Consider the following 20,877-nt stretch of genomic DNA (forward strand, 5'->3'; position numbering starts at 1 on the left):
TCAAGGAAGAACTTGATGCTTCGGGAAAGTGCTTTTCACAGCCGTTCAGTGTCGGCTCCAAAACTGATTTATCAACAGAATCTGTTTGCGCTTCGCTGCTTGCGGATCCCTTCCCACCCCCAGCGCCGTAGTATTTCTTCTCCCCCAAAGTCCTCATCCTAGGGGCGGGAGGGTGCGGATGGGCGCGATGCCCGGGGGGTGGTTAATAATGCTGGAGCTGAGCCAGGGAGGACAACCCGCAGAACTGGCTCCCTCAGTCCCCCCCTCAAATCCTCCTCATTTCCCCTGTCCCCAGGGCCAGGCATTACCAAACACCATCTTCTTCATTTCTGCTTCTTTTTTTCTCCCCTTCACCTCAGAGACTTGGCAAGGGACCTCTTTAGTTTGAGGATGGAGATGAGTGTTGTGGGAGGTTGAGTTAAGACAGAATGCGATGGCCACTTAGTAGTCTGAAAGCCTGCTCCATGCCCATCCCCATCCCCCAACAGACCCCCAAGCGCCTGGGAGCTTCTGCAGGCGCCAGGGCTGAGGTCTGAGGACCTCTTGGCCATTCAGGTTCCAGTCTTGGAAAAGGGCGTGTAGTCGTGCATCCTGGACCTCCTGAAACCTTATCAGGGTGCCATGGAGGCCCAGCACCCCTGATTGCCTGTGAGGCCAAAACTATCCTAGCAGCAGGAGGTGGAGGCGCTTCCAGCTCCAGAGGACCTTAGAAAGGGAAGGATGTCCTACTCATTGCCCAAGGCATTTTCTCTTCTCTCGGGGCATCACCCCTACCCGCAAAACCCGACTGACTTTCCCTTTTAGAATAAATTAAAGAAGCTTTCGTCTCAGCCTCTGGGAGAAAATGGAATGGGAGGGGAACAAGGGGAAAAGAAAGGGATCCCTAGGGGCCGCATAGGTTCTGATTAGGTTCTCTCCCAGGAAGAAACTATAGTTCAACAGCTGGTGGGAGGGGGGCCAGAGGAACTGAAAGAGAATCCTAGGTGGGGGCTCCTTTTCAACCCTGGGTCTGTGATGGCTGCTGATCCTCTGGCCCTACAGAGTTCGAATGGCCACAGGGTAGAGCAGAGACATGTGCTCGGCCCCCTTGATGGGCAGCTTCCGGCTGGCGTAGTGATGTACGATCTCTGGGACGCTGCTGAAGGGCGGGCTGTTCTGGCCCAGCACGTACTTGTGCTCCTTGGTCCGAGACAGTTTCATGTGCATGAAGCCCTGGCTGCTCCTGGAAAGAGGGGAGGAGAGCTTGGTAAACTCCAGTGTGGCTGGCGGGGCCTTCTTCCTGCCCCATGGCTAACAGAGTAGGTTGCTACTCTGGGCGAATCACCTGATCTCCCTAGTCCCAGGGGACTGTGAAGAAGGGGGAAAAGCTGAGAAGGAAAAGAGGTTGGAGAGAGACCTTTGGTCATGGGTCCATGCTGTATGCACAGGTGGTGGAGAAAGATGGGGAAAAGGTGTGAGCGGAGTAGGAGTAGGTAGAAAGAAGTCCCAGCTATGCTCAAAGTTTTGGGTGGGACAGGAATGTGTGAGTATGCAAGATGTGCAAGACCTTAGAGGGTGTGACTAAATGCAGGAAAGACCCAGCGTCTCCCAGCATGGCCACCAGAGAACCAGAACCTCCTCTGCCCTGACCTGTGCTTACAATAGTTCTTTGAGGAGAAAAGGTGAAATAAAAGCTGGGGGTGGTGATAACCAGGAGAATGCTTTGGTGAGTCAAATCAAAACAGGGTTTCTAAAGCTGTTCATTTGTGTCTCCTAGGAGCTGGCACACTCCTTGGGGCTGCAATCAGATGAGACAACTAAACCCTAACATGTAGGAATAAGTCAGAAATAGCTAGCTCTCACTGAAAGACCTGAGCTTTGGGGAAGTTGCTGCATTGCACCCTCCCCCTCCTTCCCCTAGCTTCATGGTCCTGCTATTCCTCTCCCCACCACCTCTGGAGCATACTAACCCTCCCTCCTCCACAGCTGCTCAGGCCCGTCTGCGGCCTCAGATAGCTCCTCCCCACACCCTCCCACTATCTGGCCTGGCCAGGCAGAGAACCTCCCCTGGGCCTCTGTCTACCTCCCCCCCCAATCAGTCTGGGATGATGTCATCTGTTCTCAAGGCTGCAGCTCTTCTCCCTCGGTAGAAGACATACTCCATTGCCTCTCCTGAATCCTGGCCCCAGTCTAGGAAACAAGCAAAAGGAGTGATTGGGGCCTGGTCCCTCATCTACTGCCCTAAAAGAGGAAGAGAGGAGTCCAGGCCTGGACAAGCAACTGAGTCACCAGGAAAAGCAAGGATGCAAAAGTCTAAGACACCATCCTGGAGTTTGTTTTCAACTCTCACTTGAACTTGGCCTGCCCCTGTGTTAAGTACCATGCCTAAAACCCAATGGCAAGAACCCCATAACAGCCTTATTCAGCTGTTGCATGATGTTTTGGGAATGTTAGCATGATGGGGAGGGGAGAAGATATAGTGTACTCCAACCACTGTCATGCATGTGTGCACCAGACTACCCTGGTTAGGATTCAATGGATTTAGAGATTGGAAGAGAGAAAATATAACTTCATCTATCCTCACCTACCCCATAGCAGTTCTGCCCCCTTGAATCTCTGCTTTACTACTCCTTCAAGATCCTTCCCTGGAAGGCTCTATGGGACCAAGGACCCTTTAGTCCCTGGACCCTAATCACCCTTCCTTGGTGAGGTCCAAGGCCCAAAGAATGCCACCTTCTTCCCTCTTCTCCATATTCCCTCCCCTGTTATGTGGAGGTCAGAGTATAAAGTGGCTTCTCTTTAGGCCCCTAACTAAGAAGGACTTCTGAGGGGAGAAAGGAAAGAGAGAGAGAAGGTAGGAAGAAGGGAGAAAGAATAAAATGGAGGAAGAAAAAAAATTCCCTGCAAGCCTTAGTGACAGCTCACCCCTCTCCCCAATCCCACCTCTTCTACTGTGCCCTGAGGCTTTTGCCAGCAGTAAGACAAGTACTCCTGTCTGCCTCAGCTGCCTGTGAGCCTTCAGGACCAGGTGGAGGGGGGTCTTCCATCTGCTAGTTTGAGGAAGACAATGATTGGACCCAGGCTCCAAAGGGGAGAAGCCCAGAAGAAAATAAGGAACTAGGAAAGAGGCTGGTGGTTGGCAGAAGGATGAGGTATATGAAAGGGTGGGAAAGAAATAGAAATAACTATAAACACTCTATTCTGTCCCTAGGACCAAAACACCCTGTTGTTATTCAGGTGTGTCCTATTCTTTGTGATCCTATTTGGGGTTTACTTGGCAAAGATACCGGAGTGGTTTGCCATTTCCTTCTCTAGCTCATTTTACAAATGAGGACACTGAGGCAAACAGGGTGAAGTGATTTGCTCAAAGCTACAGTTAGTAAGTGTCTGAGGCCTGATTTGAACTTGAGTTTTCTTGATTCCAGCCCACCTAGCTGCCTGCCTAAACATCCTGGCCTCATGAGATAGAATCGTTCCTCTCCCAGGGACAGAGTTAATTCCACTGAGGTGCCCCTGACCTCAGCTTCCTTCAACGCCTGGACTGACCAGAGTGAGCTGTCTGGTAGCTGGTGCACTGGAATCTAGGCTCACCTACTGATGCAGTGATGACCCAGCACCTCTCTTGGGTCTCAGTTTCTCCCTTCTGTACAGCATGATTCCCTCTCAGAGACTAAAAGTAAATAAAAGGGAAAGTAGAAGGAGCCTCAGGGAGAAAACCTCCAGGGACTATTACCATATAAATGACCTAGCCCTACCCAGTCCACCTTCTCCTTAGGGAACCAGACCCAGGGAGACTCTGGGACCCCTAGCCCAGAGGCTGGGGATGGCTTTGGGAGGAAGCTTTTTTAATTACCAAAGAAGACCCTTCCATTACAGAGAGTTGGGAAAACCACAATTATATTTCAAAGAAGTCCATATGTATGCAAACGAGGCTCTGTTGGACAGATGCTATAAGGGTCAGATCAGCAACCCCGCCACTACTAACATCAGGCAGCCCCCAGCCAACTCACTCCTACCCTGGGTGTTTGACTCCCAGAAATACCCCTCCCCCAACTGCATCTCCCCCCACCCCAGTCAATAGAGTAGCATTGTTAAAGGGTCAAAGTGTTTCCCTCTCCCCTCCCCCACATATCCCTGAGTTCAGTTCTTCACTTTATGGGATATGGTTTACAAGTCATAATTTTGTTAAGTGCACTCCTAGCCATTGAAATGGCACTGGAGATTGGGAATCCAGGCTCCCCTCTGCCAGAGCCTTGCTGACTAAGTGGCAGTGTTCAGACTAGAGCCCACATCTCTCTGGGTCAGTTTCCTCATCTATATAATGAGGGGGTTAGACTGAAAGACCTTCCCTTCCAGTGCTAAACCTGTGACCTAGTGTTGACTCTACCTGTATGATCTTAGGTGAATGCTTTTGTAAAGCAAACATTTATGTATTTGGTAGATAGGAGTTTTCGTATCTTGTGTTTACTTATAGTAGAGGGAGTATGTCTGGACTATTACTGGGAGTAGTCAGTCTTGAGGAGGGGGTGAGGGAAGACAATGGATAGTGCTGATTAAGTGATTCATCCTGGGCAACTTTTCCTTGATGTGATGTTCTTATAATGGTGATATGGGGGTGGGCAGCACCATCTTCTTTTCTGGCACAGTTTGGCAACTTCTCCTGGTATATGGGCTCTGCCAGGCTTTTGGAGGCCTGGGGCCCAGGTTTGGTGGTCAAAGCCCTGCTTTGACCCTAGATGCCTACCTTCAAGGACTAGTTGTTATGGTCTGCCTTCATGATGACAGGGGAACCAGAGGGAGAAAGAGGGCCAGGTGTCGTCTGCTGCTCACCTGGTACCTCTTCTAGGCCTCATCTTCTAGTGATTAAATGCAAGCTCTTATGGCACCCAGCCATACCCCCTTTTTCTGAGTGAATGAGGGCCCTTTCTTTAGCCCCATGGACACTGCCTTGTGCTTCATCTTCTGGAATTAGAAGAAGGAAAGGTACACCCAAAACTTGGCCTGGCAATGGAGGTAGAAAATTTAGAGACCTTTCCTGCCCCCAATTTGAATGAATGTCAGAGCTGCTCTTTCCTTGAACCCGCCAGGCCCCCCTCCCCTTGCATCACCCTATTATTCACTCAGCCAGCCCACCCACCCACCTACACTCACTTGAGGGAGAGAGAGAAGTCATTCTTGCTGGTCTCACTGTTTCGTACCAAATAGCTGGCTTCCTTGCATAGCCTCAGCAGGTTCTCGGCATCTGTTCGGCTGATGGCCCCATGGTACCAACTGAGGGAGAGAAGGAAGGAGAGCATCTCTGCTTGTCTCCCTCTGGTTACAGCCATCTAGGGAGTACCCACTCAGGGCGCCCCATCCCAAGCCATGCCCCACAGGCTTAGACCTGTTCTCAGGGACCCTGTGGAGGCCTCCCATTTCAGGGTCAGGATTGGGGGGGGCCAAGTACCCAAGTCCAAGAGTCTCGGCAAGACATGAGGGTGATAGTGGGAGGGAGCCCCAATGGGACACAGACACTCACACCTGGTTTTCCAGAGGTAGGGCTGGGTCTGTCCACTCCCCCAGGGGGCTGCTGGGCTCAATGCTCAGGGGCTTCAATGCCTTAGAGTTTCCTCCAGGAAGACGAGGAAGGGGCCGCCCCTTCTCTTCCTTGCTGGGTGACAAACAGTTCTCGGACCCTTCAAACTGGGCTGTGGAGAAGAAATAACACCTATTACAAAAATTGGCTTTATCCAGGTCTGGATGGATGTGGGCAGTATCTCCTATCCCTTAGACTTCCCCCAGGCAGTATAGGGACACCAAAGAACATGCAAGGAGCCTCATGCAGGTCAGGGACCCCATGGTCTCTCCTAGCTGCATCACCAGCTGAAAGAAGACCCTGAGAAAGCTCCTTCCCTGCTCCTTGCCTCAGTTTCTGTATATGTGACATAGGAAAAGTGAGCCTGCCCCCCTTCCAGAATTTGATGGTATTTGATATTATTCCATGCAGGGCCCCCAATTACAATGTTAGGTGGAGGAAGGAAGTGGGGGAGAGGAGAAGGTGGGAAAGAAGAGAAAAGGAACACAAGAAACCACTTAAGCTCTTCCCTCTAGGGTGTCCAGGCAGCCTTCTCTATCCATCCCCCTAAGGGTGGCTTCAGTGCTGATAATACTGTTTCTCTCCCCTTCTCAGAGTTCATTACCGTTCCCCACATCACCCTGCCAAGCCACTCTCCAGAAATGACTTATCGATCTTAGAACAATTACTAGATTCCCTTCAGGGCCATCCTGACAGGCTAATCCTGCCCAGAGCCTCTGTTTGCCTGCCTGCCCTCCCTCCTTTCCCCTGAAGAACTGAAATCACTTTCTTTAGTCTCTTCAGCTCCTCCCCCACATACACATACAGCTGCCAGGGCTGTCTGGTCTGCTTTCTCTTGTCCCAGATCAGGGCAAGCCTGCTGGCCGAGGTTAGCCAGTGTAGATGCTGGTTATACACAAACGCGGATGTCGTGTAGTCTGAGCCACACTGGCCCGTCCTTAAGCACTCGGAAGTACACCTGTCTCTCATGAGATGTGATTCTATTCAAGCAGCGAGTACACAAATGTGTGCACAGGGCAATATTATGAAGGAGGTCACCTCGAGCCTTGGGTGTTCCCCACCTCCCCCTTCTGCCTTCTTTAGCCTCCTCTCAGCAAATACCGGCACTTCTCTTCTCTCCTCAGTCTAGAGGAAGGGTCCAGAACCTTTTGTGTGTCAGGGATCCCCTTTGGCAGGAAGGTGAAACAGACCCCTTCACAGAATAATGATTTTAAATGCATAAAATGAAATACATAGGATTACTAAGGGGTAATTATATTATAATGTAATATAATCATAATAACTATAATATAGTTATCAAAATATTTAAAAAGCAAGTTCATAGGGCCCAGGCTGAGAACTTCTACAATGTGCCCCTCATTCACGATAATTTAACTGGATAAATTCATTCACACATTAAGTTAGGGTCTCAATATATTAGCCCTTCCTGCTCCTCAGAAACATATAGATTTTAAAGGAAGATTTATAATGTGTAACCCAGACAAATGAGTTGGGAGAGGAGTTGGATACTTTTTGTAGTAAGGGTAAGGGTATGTGCCTTGGGCCCCTTCAAAACACTACAAAGCCTTAATGGCTGGCTCTGGGCCATAACAGAGACCTGCCCCTCCACCCAAGGGGGAAGAATTTTGGATCCCTCCTTTCAGCCAATAAATTCCTAGCTGCCTGGAAGAAGGGGGGGATTCCCTATTCACCCTCTATACCCCTTTTCAATACATAGTCCCCTTCTGTTCTATTCTTCCCTCGTCCCCTCCCCCATTCCATATGCTGTTCCAAAGGAAGCAGCCTTGGAACCCTGAGACAGAGCCTACAGGAGGGCCCACCCTTCCCAGCATTCCCCCAGTCTCACAACCCACCACTGCTGTCTTCCAGGCTGGGCTCAGGGAGGAGGGGTGAGACCGGAGCAGAGATGTCCCCATCCCCATCAGGGAGGGAAGGGCTGCTGTCCAGTTGTCCCACAGGTGGTGGCCAAGGTAGGTCTTTGATGACCTTAATGTCAACTGGAGCCAGAGGCAGAGGTAGGGAGACAGAAGCAGACAGAGACAGAGAGAAAGAGAGGTTGAGACACAGAAACCCAGAGTACAGGACAGCCTGAAGGAGGAATATGCAGAGGGCTGAGTGGGAGACAGCCAGAGCATGTGGGCGCAGAGACAGAGGGATTCTCAGGATGGCCTCCTTGATAGAATGGGAGGCCCACTGACTGGGGAGCAGCATTAGTACAAGCTCCTTGGAAGTCACTGGCAAGTACTTCAAGGACTGGTCTGGTCTGTTAGGCTGGAGGTTCAGGGAAGAGGCAAGACATGGGGGCTTTTTGCCAGCCTCGGTTTTCCTCTCTCTTCCCTACCCTACTGTTTGCAAGCCTTTGGGGCTCTGAAGGGCCCACCAGCAGGAGCAGGTAGAAGTATTCAGGCTCAGGGAAAGAGCTGTCTAATCTAGGCACTGATTAATGACTAGGAAAAAAATGATCCAAGGACAAGAGAATGAGGGGAGTCCTCCAAAAGAGGCTTTTGTAACCCATCTCCCTCTCTTTATAACCTCTGCTTTCCCTCTCCCCATACTTAGTTCCAAAGAGTGGGGTTAGGTATCCCAGCCTGTCACTAATACCTGGACTTGGGGAGAAACACATTATTAAAATTTAACTTCCCCCTAGATCCAGAGCATTGCCAATTAGAGGAGTGATGCCACTGGCAGCCACGGGGTTGCTAATGAGGTTTCCTAATGACGAGCATAGATTTTCCCATTAAGCAATACAAACAGTATTGATTCTCCAAGGAGACTTCAGGAGATAAACTGGCTGCACACACACTTGGGCTCCTAGGAAGCAAGTTAGAAACCTGTGGTTTCCCAGTCTAGCTAAGGGCTCAACCCCGGGAGGGTAGAGGAGAAAGAAGGGTGCTGGGCCCATTCCCTTTGGGCTGGGGAGGGGCTGAGAGGAAGAAGGGTGAGTGACAGATGGCTAACAGAATTTAAAGGGCTTGTGTCTTCTCCATAAGTTTAGGACTTAGAGTATACCCCCTTATTCCTTTCCCTTCTCAGGACCTCTTCCCTCCCCCATCCCCCCACTATTTCTCCCTAAGACAGATTCCAGGGTCACTCAGAAGTTAGAGCACATCCGGGATCCAGGAGTCTTCAGCCTCCATACTCTGTGTCTTCTTAACTACCATCTTTCCCTTCGATAATCTTCCTCACACCAGATAAGCAAGCTTGGAGTTCTACAGAAAAACTTTGGAATAAATAATTCTAACATACCTCTAACACCCACTTATCCTCCCTGCCCCCCCCCACTCACACATACCTTTCCACCCCACTATGACACACACTCTGTATTCAGTAAACATTTTCACTGATCACCTTCTCTTTCATTCATTCCAGAGCCCAGCCCCTTTGGCCTCCTGAATCCCTCCATTCCCATACTGACCCTGGCTCAAGGCCTCAGAGTGGTACACCTGATGTGCAGGAGAGAGGAAGGGGTGCTTTTGACACAGCAGTTTAAGAGTACAGAGGCTAGAAGAAAGTGCTAAGAAAGTAACCCCTAACACCCAGAGCTGCCCAACAGCCAGTCTCTGGGGTGCAGGAAGACGTCTCTGCCTCCCTAAGCATCTCATCTCCCCACCTCTCAAATTAAACAGGTGCCCTGCATTGTGGGGTCCTGCTCTGTGCATCTCCACACGTTGGGGTCAGGTAGTAGTTGAGGTTCCAGAGGTTAGCTTTCTAGGAGGGTGCCCACAAGACACCTGAGAGAATACCAAGTCTCCCCTCCCAAGCCTGCCCTTTCTTTGTCCCAGGACTTACCAGCGAAGGCCTTGGAGATTCTCTCCTTTTTCCATTCCCAGGGCTGGTCATACTCCTCAGGTGGTCTCTCATCATCCTCAGGTAGACGGGACTCCCGGGGCCGACCAGCCCCCTCACCTTCAGGGGTGAGCCCTTCCTCTGCTGGTTCATAGGGTGTGTCATAAAGGGGCAGGGGCTTGGCAGTTGCTTCCTTGGAGCCTCGTATCTCTGCCAAGGTGAGGCAGTGAGAGGAAAAGAAAGGGGTATCAAACCCTAGCTGGCTTATAGTCTCACCTCTGGCAGCTAGCCTAAATAATAATAATGATAACAACAACATTTATGCAGCACTTATGATGGCCAGGCACTATGCAATTCTGATCTCGTTTGAGCCTTACAACCTTGGAAGTTGGGGTGCTCTATTATCCCCATTTCACAGATGAGGAAACAGAGGCAGACGTTAAGTTACTTGCCCAGGGTCACGTTGCTAGTAAGCGTCTGCACCTGGATTTGAACTCATGTCTATCCTAACCCTGGCCTAATGTTGCCATTCTAAGGAAGCGATCAAAGTCTCCCACAGAGAAGAAATGGAGTTGGCTCTAGGGTAGAACATCAGAGATACATATTTCCCACACATGGGCTCTGGGAGATTCAAAGAAGGAAAGCCTAGAGAAAAAAGGGCTTGCTGATTGGGTGAGGCGGTCATAGGACCCAGAACTGTCCAGCATAAGGATGTGAAGTTGAAAGCTCCACTTCTGTCCTCATTTTCCTGGGGTACAAGATAGAACCACTGTCACTCACAACCTAAGAATTCCTTGTTGACTGCCAATTGCTACTGCTGATCACCCCCTTTTCATGAAGTTTTTTCTTTATGATGGGAGACAAGAAACTACACCTGTGATTTCACTGGCAAAGAGAACTCCCAGGTGAGGAAAAGCCCTCTCCTAGTCCAGGTTGGCACCTTCTAGTCTTAGAGAGTCAACCAGAGCACTGAGAAATTGAGTGGCTTAGACCAGGGTCATATAGCCAGTCTGTGTCATAGGCAGGATTTGAATCCAAGTCTTCCTGGCTTCGAGGTCAGCTTCCTTTATGCATTTATGCCACACTGGCTTTTCCCCCTCTTGATTAGACTTATATTGATTCTCCCACCTCTCTAATGGCCTCTTCCATGTCTCTTTCATTGTCTTGTCCTTTCCTTCCGCACTCCCAGCAACTATGAATATCCCCAAAGGCCAGACCAATGCTTCTTATCAGTACTACAGCAATTGATTATATCCTATCTTGCATTATTTCTGATGGTATAAATCTCATTTCCCTTTCAAAGGTTAGTGCCAAGGGTCATGTCCTACATTTCTTTTGCATCCCTAATTATCCTAGTACCTGTTGGGCACTGCTACCTGTGCAACTGGGCAAATCAATCAACAGACATTTATTAGGCACCCACCATATGTTAATATGCTATATTAGCACTGTGCAGATCACTTAGCCTTTCCTCATCTGTAAAGTGAGGGGATGAGGCAATGTAAACTTTATGGCCCCTTCCAGCTCTGGACGCTACGACTATGTTACTGTACAAGGCTGGGATAAAGGAGACATAAGGTGCTAAGAACTAGGAAAACCTAGTCTCCCTCAAATCTACTGCCTAACTTGTACTACATCTCTACCATCTGCTGCCCTGCCTCCCCTGATGCTCACCAGCCATCATCTTCTGAGCTTCATAGGGCTCCATGTAGCCATCATTCTCTGGTATCTTCTCTGGTGGCCCTGCTGGCACCACTGTGCCCTCACCTGTTTCTTGAGCATCGAAAGGGTCAGCATAATCCTCTAGGATTGCCAGCTGCAGGGAGAAGGGGGACAGGAGAAGTAGGACAAACAGATTAATAAAAGTAGCCTAGAGAGGCCAACATGCAGACTTATATCATTGGTTTCTTATGTGATCCTATGTATTTTCTGTATTGTAAAACATAATTCTGAAAAGGGTCCACAGGTTCCACCAGATGGCCAAAAGCGGTCTGTGACACCCAAAAGATTAAGAATCGCCTGCTTTAGACAACCACCTAAGCATCTAAAAGTCATTGTGGTACAGTGGAAAGAGCCCGGGGGCACTGAGTCAAGAGAACCTGAGTTTGAATCCTGGCTGACCTTGGGCAGATCACTAGAATTTTCTGGGCTTCAGTTTCTTTCATCTGTAAAATGAGAAGAAGCATGTAAGGACTTCCATGGGACCTTCCAGTTCTAAATCTATGATCCTGACTTCCTTTTTCCTTCCTTCCTCTTCCCCATAAAGCTCCAGACTCCCGGGACACTGGTCCCTTCAGTCCCAGAATCTGCTCCAGCTCCTACCCTAAGCTCAGAAGTACAAGTGCCATTAAGCTCCCACTCCTCCCTGGACCAAATAGTGCTGGGCCATTCCAAAGGGGCTGGCAACCTCAGTGCATCCTAAGACTCTGGGCCTTGCCATGTGCTCTGCAGCTGAACCCTTGGGACTTCCTCGGCCTTCCTAGCTGCCCTGAAGCTTCTACATGCCTTGTCTTTCCCAATTAAGAGTATGAGCTCCTTGAGAACAGGGGCTGCATTCTTTTTCTGTTTATGTCCCCAGTGCTTAGCACAGTAACTGACATTCATCAAATAAGCACTTAATAAATGCTTTTCATTCATTCATTAAGCCCTAGGCCGTGGGCAGTGGATGAATAATAAATACCAGGTTGTAGCCTAAGCCATGTGTCTTTCCTGTCATTGTTCCTGTCTATGATTCCTCGACTCTATCAAGGCCAAGAGCTAGGATATAACTAACTAGCCAGGAAATGGCTATCAGTCTCCATGGAGGGGTAGACAAAGACAGGACTGCTAGGAGCCACTTGTTCAAAGGGGCCATTGTCCCAAGGTTCACTGCTGTCAGGGCCCAACACAAACCACAGGTAGATTCCTTTCGCTTGCTTCCGTTCCTGTTCCCAGTGGCAAAGCTCCACCTGCCCTCTGTCGCTTCAACAAGGGAATATTCACCTAGAAACTGACTCCCAAGAACACCCATGAATTTGCTGCTTGGCCTTGAGGCCACCAGCATCTTAGACCTTTAGGAAGAAACGGCTTTTCTTTGTTTAAGTACTGCTAATGTACCTGGGTTTCTGAGGTGCAACAGCTCCCTCCAGCAGCACAGATTGTAAACCGGGAAAGCCTCCACACACCCCTCCCCACCATGCCTTACTTAGCAAACTGTTACAAGAGTTGCTACAGCCAAATAAATTCACCACTTGGTCTCCAGCCTTCTGCTGAGGAGCCTCCCTGAGCTGTATCATTGGATGACAGTTTGTCATTGAGCCTGTATTTAAAGCCTTTCTACCTTGGTAGGGGCTTGTGTTTTGCTGGCAGGCTTTAGAGGGTCCAAGGTCACTCTCATGACATAAGGCACTGGAACAAAACTTTGAGGGAGGAAAATTCATCATCATCTTCACATAGTGCCTGATGGTTTGCTTTCCTCATGAAACCCTGTAGGTGGGTGGGATAAATAGTATTATCCCCATTTTATAGATGAGAAAATTGAGGCTCAGAGAGATTCAGTTCTTTTCTTCCTAAAGCAAGAAATTTAATAACTTAAACTGCACTAAGATCTTTGGGATACCCTATCTTACATCAATACTATATTAAAAATGTAATATAATATAAAATGTAAAAAATGAGCAATTTTGAAAGATTTAAGAACTCTGATCAATGCAATTATCAACCACAAGAGAAATGATGAATAACACTACCTATCCCCTGACAGACAGGTGATTGACTAACATGCAAAATGAGATACACATTTCAGGAAATGGCCAACATGAGAATTTGTTTTGCTTGATTATACAGATTTAGGGTTTTTTAAATAACATTTTTTCCCAATTAGATGTAAAGACAATTTTTAATGTTCATTTTTTAAAACTTTGAGTTCCAAATTTTCTCCCTCTCTCTTTCACTTCCCCCCCTCCCTAAGATGATAAGCAATTTGATATAGGTTATATATGTGCAATCATGCAAAATGTATCTCCATATTAATCATGTTGTGAAAGATGCGACAGATCAAAAGAAAAAAACAAAAACATAAGGAAAATGAAAAACTGTATGTATGTATTTGTGTTACAAGGGCTGTGTTTTTTCTTTTCTTTTTCAGAGGTGAGATAAAAAGGAAGAACAAATCTTTAATAATTTAAACAAATTTTAATAAATAAAAGAGAAAAAATACAGCAGAGGTTCTTAACCTAGGACCCATGGATTTATTTTTAAAATATTTTGATAGTTGTTTTTCAATATAATTGTTTTCCTTTGAAATTCCAAGTACTTTAGTTTATGCATTTAAAAAGATTATTCTGAGACAGGATCCATGGGATCCACAGGCTTCAGCAGACTGCCAGGGGGTCCATGACACAAAGAAGGTTAACAAATCCTAAGAAAATCCGGTAATCTGCTGGAATGAAGTTAGTAAATGTAACCTGATAAAGGTGCAGGAATATAAGCAGACGTAACCTTTCTGAGGGCAGAGACTATTTTCCATTTTGCCTTTGTATCCCCACTGCCTAACACAATACCTTGTACAGAACAAGTGTTCAATAAATGCTTTTTTAAAAAAGTTGAATGTGTAACAATTTCTTTCACTTTATGAGAGCTCCAAACAGAGTGTGCTGATAAATGTTTAACAACAGGCTCACCTAAGAAAAAAGAAACGTATGTAAGATATATTTTTAAGCTTAATCTGTGTTATAAACATTTTTTCCATGACTTTGTTAAGTCCAGATAATCAACAAATCAATAAATAAATACCTGATTTTAGCATTTGGCAATTTCTGAAACATAAATACTCACAATGAAAATTTAACAATCAGCTCAGAGATAGCACAAGCTGGCTCCAGCGTATGCTGGCATCCACACTGATCATTCTAACAACCAGGGTGGATGTCACTGGCTTTAGCACCAAGTTGGGAGGAGTTGGGAAAGACAGAAGAAAAGATAAAGCGGGAGTTTGGTCGAAGAACTTGGATAGAAGCTGACAGCTGAAATAGAAGTGATATATCTACTTTTACATTAACTTTACCAACTTAAGCTCTAAACTTTCTCTTGTTGTAGGTGACTGGTTCTTTAATTCCATAACAAAATTTTTCAACCCTGACCTTGCTGTGGTTGAATGAAAAAAATTAAAATTAACTGAGTAGCCAGGGAAAAGGAGGCACTGGCCAGTGTTTCTCAGCATCTGGAGCAGAGGAGAAAGGAGACAAGGTCTAGACTACTGGTACTGGTTGTTGTGGTTCAGTTGTCTTCAGTCACGTGGGCAAAGGACTTGCTCCTCATTCATTTCAGTCGTGTCCAACTCTTCTTCATTCCATTTGGAGTTTTCTTAGCAAAGATATTAGAGTGGTTTGTCATTTCCTTCTCCAGCTTATTTTACAGATGAGAAAACTGAGGCCAACAGGGTGAAGTGACAGCTAGTGAGTATCTGAGGCTGGATTTGAACTCAGGTCTCCCTGATTCCAGGCCTGGCACTCTGCTGCCCATTGGCATTAGTAGAGAAGCAAGAAGAAACCCTCTAGTTCAGGGTTTGGGGTACAGACTTTGGGGTATAGTGGTAGGAAGGTGTTCCAGGGCTCTTTTGAGTGTTCAACAAATATTTGTTAGGTAAATGAACTAAGGGACGTGACTCTGGCAGAAGGGGGCATTGGCCCCAGAGAACATGAAAGTGAGGATTAGGGGTATGTATGTTATAATAAATAAAAGAAGAGTTGAGCTTTGCTGATACCTGTTACTCTCACTCCTCCCTCCCTTCCACTCTATTTACTCTATTCTCTGGAGGTTCCAGGGGCAGCTAGGTGGTGCAATGGATAGAGTGCCAGGCCTGGAGTCAGGAAGACTGGAGTTCAAATCTGGCCTCAGACACTTACTAGCTGTGTGATCCTGGGCAAGTCACTTAACCCAGTTTTCTTCAGTTTCCTCATCTGTAAAACGAGCTGCAGAAGGAAATGGCAAACCACTCCAGTATCTTTGCCAAGAAAACCCCAAATGGGATCACAAAGAGTCAGAAACGAATACACAACAACTGGAGATTCCTTTGCCCACATCATCCTTCTTTGTCCCCTACAAAAATGACCCACGATGCCTCTTCTTTCTTGAACTTCTCACACCTGCTGGTCCCATCACCCATCCTGGGAGGAGCTCCATGTTCTCTTCTCAGGAGCCCCAGGGAGAGGCGGGCAGTAGGGCGCAGTCTGGAGTACAATGAAGCCTTTCTGAGAGAGGGGCATAGGAAGGAGAGCAGAAGAAGCAGTCGCACCCAACCCTGCTCCTAGGGGACCAGTGGGAGGTAGAAACAAAAGTGCCTATCCCACCTTGTGGCTGCCAATACCAACAAGCAGCATAAAGAGGGGAGTGGGAAGGGAGGAGAACAAAGCAGAACAGGAAGTGGCTTCAAGGGGCCTGAGGGAATATGAGCGACACCATTCACTTTTTTAGTGGGAACTGAGGCCCAAGGCCAACTACTGGTTTTGTGTCTTGGACAGATCAGGGCTGCATGATCCAGCTGGGTTGGATGGAGGCTTTGGGTGTGATTCAGATTGTACCAGAGTACAGGAGCTGGGATTCAGGTGTCTCTCCTGCCTCTTGACCTCTCTCAGTGGGCCCTCAGCTGGCAAGAGATGGAGAAGGAGATCTCTTCAATTCAGATAGCTCCTCTTGGTTCCTGGACTTCCATAACCTGCCCTTCTGGGAGCTCCCTCAGTGCTGAGGCATCCTGTGCCATAAGACAGGGTTGTTCAGTAACCATAACTCCTGGTTTTATTTTCCCAGGAAGAACTGGGTCTAAGAGTCAAATGAGCTAGTTCTACATCCTGGCTTTGCTACCTAGTAACTATATGCACCTTTGGCAAATCACTTACCTCTCTAGTTTCCTTCTCTAAAATAAAGAGGTTGGATGAGATAACATCTAAGGTCCCTCCCAGCTCTAAAGCCATGAACCCACGAACCTACTCTGTTACATTCATACCAGTTTTAGGCCCTTCAGTTTCTTTATCCCCCCTCTCATCTCTGCACTGAGCTACTCTTTGCTTAGGAAATTGATAGTAAAGGCAAATTTGCCCTAGAAGCTCAGACTGAGTCATACCTCCTCCTCTTTCTTCTCCAAAGAAGCCACCTATCTACCCAGGAAATAGTCCCTATTGTCAGTAAGATAAGGGCCACCCATTGAGAGAAATAGCAGGAGAACATTGTACATAGTAGGAGCAACATTGTATCGATGATCAACTATGAAATACTTGGCTACTCTGACCAAGACCATGATCCAAGACAATTCTGAAGGATCCATGATAAAAATACTATCCGCCTCCAGAGAAAATTGATGACCTCTGAGTACAGATTGAAGTATACTTAAAAAAAACACCCTTTCTTTATTTTTCTTGCTTTTTTGGTGTGTTTTCTTTAGCAACATGGCTAATATGGAAAAGTTTTGCATGACTTCCCATGTATAAGCAGTATCACACTGCTTCCTTTCTCAAGAGCTGGGGGATGGATGACAGGGAAGGAGAGAATCTGGAACGCAAATTTTTTAAAAAATGAATGTTTAAAATTGTTTTTCCTATGTAAATATTTAATGAAATAAATAAAAACAAAATTTTAAATGATAAGGACCATTGAGATACTTATCTCCAGTATGGTGCTTTGTATATGGTAGGTACTCAATAAACATTTGCCAAATAAATGACTCAGAATTCCAATTTAATTTAACTCAGGATTCCCCTCCTATCAAGTGCCTACGGTGAATAGCTTGGTGCTAAACCTTGAAGATACAGATGCATACATATATACATATATATACAAACACACACATATATGTATGTACATATATACATGTATATGTGTATGTGTGTGTATGTGTATGTGTATATATACATATATATACACACACACACATTAGATAAAACAGTCCTTGCTCTCATTGAGCTTACAGTCTATTGGGTAGAGATCATATAAACATAGATAATTATGCAGATGCACACAAGTATTATGTGACAGATGGGTAGTTGTGGGAAAGTCCATTACCAATTCTTCTGGCTGAGGGTGTGGCATTAGGGCTTAAAGTTTCATGACATTTAAATCTGGCTTTAAAGGATATTTGAGATTCTAATATGCAAAAAAAGGGAAAGGAGGTCATTCCAGGCACAGGGAACTAGATGGGCAAAAGTAGGGAGGCAAGAAAGTACCAGATATGTTTAGTAGAGTAGCCCAGCTTGGTGGAAGCATAAAATATGTAAAAGAATGTAAAATGAAATAAGATTGTGAAAGTAGAGTGGTGCCAGATGGTGAAGGGCCTTGAATGCCAAACAAGAAATATGAACTTTCCTTGGTAAGCAACAGGGAAACGGAAATTTTTGAGCAGAGAAGTGACATGATTGGTCAGAAAGAAGACAAGTCTGGCAGCAGCAAGTACATGAAAGAGGCATTGGCTGGGTTGGGAAGAAAATAGAGACATTAAAACTTATTAGAAAGATGCTGTAGAAGTCCAGGAAGGCCTTCATAAGGCCTTTCTCTATTAAAAGGGAAGTTAAGCAGCACAGTAGAGACAGTCTCAGGCCTGGGGTCAGGAAGACCCGAGTTCAAATCCAGTCTCAGATGCTCACTAGCTGTATGACCCTAGACAATTAGCTTAATCTCCTTTTGTTTCAGTTTCCTCATATGCAAAATGGGGATAATAATAGCAGCATCTACTTCCCAGTGTTGTAAGGATCAGATGAGATAATAATTGTAAAGTATTTAGCACAGTGCCCAGCACATAGTAAGAGTTACATAAATGTTAGCTATCGTGATGATGGGGCAAAAAGGAGAGGGTATGAGAATCCCAGGGTGTCAAAGACGTAGATTTCTCTTGAAGACAGCTTATACTTTAAGACATGCATATGACATGGAATGTGAGAAATTTATTTCTCCTCTATTCAAATGAGATAATATATGTAAAGCACCTCACAAACCTTAAAGCCCTATGTAAATGCAAGCTATTACTATCACTACTCTGAGAGCTAGGGCCTCACTTACCCTATGCCGGGGCTATTACTGGGTTTGGAGGTGGAGCTGAACAGAACTGTGGAATGGCAGAAAGAACACTGGATCTGCAATCAAAAGTCCTGGACTGAAATTGTGGCTCTGCCTCCTTCTAGAGGAAGGACACTCTGGGGAAGGTCCCTCATTCCTCTAGGCCTCAGTTTCTTTACCTGTTAAATGAAAGGTTGTACTGGATAAAGCTCTTTCCATTTCTAAAATCCAGATTTCTAGGATAAGACATCAATCCTCCTATTGGATGGACCTCCAATTGTTGTGGTTCAGTCGATCAGGCTCGTCCAACTCTTGACTCTGTGGCCTATCGTGTCAAAAGATACTGGAGTAGTTTGCCATTTCCTTCTCCAGTGGATTAAGGCAAACAGAGGTTAAATGACTTGCCCAAAGTCACACAGCTAGGAAGGGTCTGAATCTGGGTCTCAACTCAGGTCTTCTTGACTCCAGACCCAGTATTCTATCCACTGAGCCACTTAGCTGGCTCCTAGGTAAATGGAGGTTAAGTGACTTGCCCTGAGTCACACAGCCAGTAAGTGTCTGTGGTTGGATTTGAACTCAGGTCTTCCTGACTCCAGGCCCAGAGCTCATTCTACTCAGCCATCTAGCTGCCTCGAGGGTCTCAAACACATCTGCTTAAACATTATGGCATGTGCAGCCATCTTGTAAAGTAACTTGGAACTATACTTCAAATGTCACTCAATAATCTGACCTAGTAATAGCTCTACTAGACCCAAAGAGATCAAGGAGAGGAAAAGGGCCCATATGTTCAAAAATATTTATAGCAGCTCTTATCATAGCAGCAAAGAAGTGGAAACCAAAGGGATGCCCATCAACTGGGGAACAGCTCAACAAACTGTGGTTTATGAATGGAATACTATATATGACGTAAGACATGATGACAGGGACAGTTTCAGAGAAACCTGGGAAGACTTCTATGAATTGATACTGAGGGAAATGAGCAGAACCAGGAGCATAATTTACACAATTAACAACACTGTAAAAGCAAACAATTTTGGAAGACTTAAGAACTCTGATCAAGGCAATGACTAGCCAGTATTCCAGAACACCTATGATGATCTCTGGCAGCCAGATGGCACAGTGGATAGAGGACAGGGCCTGGAGTCAGGAAGACTTGAGTTCAAATCTGGCCTCAGATACTTACTAGCTTTGCGACCCTGGACAAATCATTTAACCCTGTTTGCCTCAGTTCCCACATTTGTAAAATAAGCTGGAGAAGGAAATGGCAAATCACTCCAGTATCTTTGCCAAGCATACCCCAGAATGGGGTCAAGAAGAGTCGGACACCACTGGAAAACAACATGATGAACTATGCTACCCATCCCCTGACAGAGAAGTGATAGATAATGAGACCTATGTTGTTAGACATCAACAATGTAAGAGTTAGTTTTGCTTAAACCATGCACATTTATGACAGAGGTTTTATTTTGTTTCTTTTTAAACGGGGGAGAGGGGAGGAGACAGGAAGGAAAGAAAATAAATGCTTGTTAATTAAAATTTTAATTTAATTTTCAAAAATAAACATTATGGTGCTTTCAACAGCCTACCCATCCATCTCACAGCCAACCCCTTGTTTATTCTACTCCTGTTGTGGGTTCTAGATGAAAGGGAAACACAAAACAGTCCCTAGGGCCTGGTCTGGGTAGGCCTCTCAAAGCCTGGGTCTGGCAGTCATTCTCCCACTCCTGGCAGCCTACTCTCCTCCCACATCCATCCAGTCCTGGGCTGGTGCCCAAAGCCACGACCACTCCCGGAGTGGCAGCATGGGTTTCTATAGCTTCAGCCCCAGACCCTGGTGCCTACAGGCAGAACAGGTGACCAAGTGACAGGTACCTCAATGACTCTACTGTTCAGTTCCCAGCTCCCACACCCTGCTTCTGGAAGTTGCTGCCCCGCTCCCTGTGTTGAGACACTCCATCAGATCCCGCCCACAGAGAAGGGGCCAGCAGGAGCACGGAATGCTTGCTGCCCAAGCTGGCGCAGCAGAGATACCTGACCTGTCCTACCTGTGGGACTTTCCCCACACTTCCCCCTCATGGGCCAGGCAGTAATCTGCCTCCATCTATTTATGCCCATCAACAGTTTGTCTGTTCTCTGCCCCCTCACCATAATAATAACAGCTAGCATTTATATAGTGATTTCATATTTGCAAAGCGCTTTGAACTCTATCTCCATTGATCTGAGGTAGGTACTGTTATTATCCCAATTTTAACAGAGGAGGAAACTGAGGCTGAAAAGCTGAGGTTGAGTGACTTGCCCAGGGAAACACATCTAGTACAAGTTCGTGGTAGGAATCAAAACCCAGTCTTCTTAACTCCAAGTCCAGCACTCTAGCCACTGTGGCCCCTTGTTGCCCTCCTGTTGACTGCCAAGACCCAGGTAAAACTGAAATAGCACAAACCATAGCTACTAGCTCCCAACCTCTGTATAAGTTCCTACATTTAGCATCCATTGTCTTTACTTGGCTACGAAAACCT

General features: G+C 46.5%; 1 protein-coding gene across 3 annotated transcripts in view; it reads right to left on the reverse strand.

Moving 5' to 3' along the window:
- The window catches only part of SHF (Src homology 2 domain containing F), a 28,311-nt gene continuing 7,434 nt past the window's right edge, over positions 1–20,877 (reverse strand). The window contains exons 2-7 of one of the 3 annotated variants that reach the window (XM_021009370.2): positions 11,015–11,156; positions 9,344–9,550; positions 7,408–7,551; positions 5,498–5,666; positions 5,131–5,250; positions 1–1,222 (exon numbers count right to left, since the gene is read on the reverse strand). In XM_021009370.2, coding sequence (XP_020865029.1) covers positions 1,036–1,222; positions 5,131–5,250; positions 5,498–5,666; positions 7,408–7,551; positions 9,344–9,550; positions 11,015–11,156 — 969 coding nt within the window. In that variant the 3' untranslated portion in view covers positions 1–1,035. Of the gene's footprint in view, positions 1,223–2,057; positions 2,170–5,130; positions 5,251–5,497; positions 5,667–7,407; positions 7,552–9,343; positions 9,551–11,014; positions 11,157–20,877 lie in introns of those variants that run through there. The other 2 variants (XM_078151388.1, XM_021009371.2) reach the window with 2 other exon arrangements.

This window comes from Phascolarctos cinereus, unplaced genomic scaffold (genome assembly GCF_003287225.1).
Source record: "Phascolarctos cinereus isolate Bilbo 61053 unplaced genomic scaffold, phaCin_HiC Scaffold_3;HRSCAF=262, whole genome shotgun sequence".
Lineage (NCBI taxonomy): Eukaryota > Metazoa > Chordata > Mammalia > Diprotodontia > Phascolarctidae > Phascolarctos > Phascolarctos cinereus.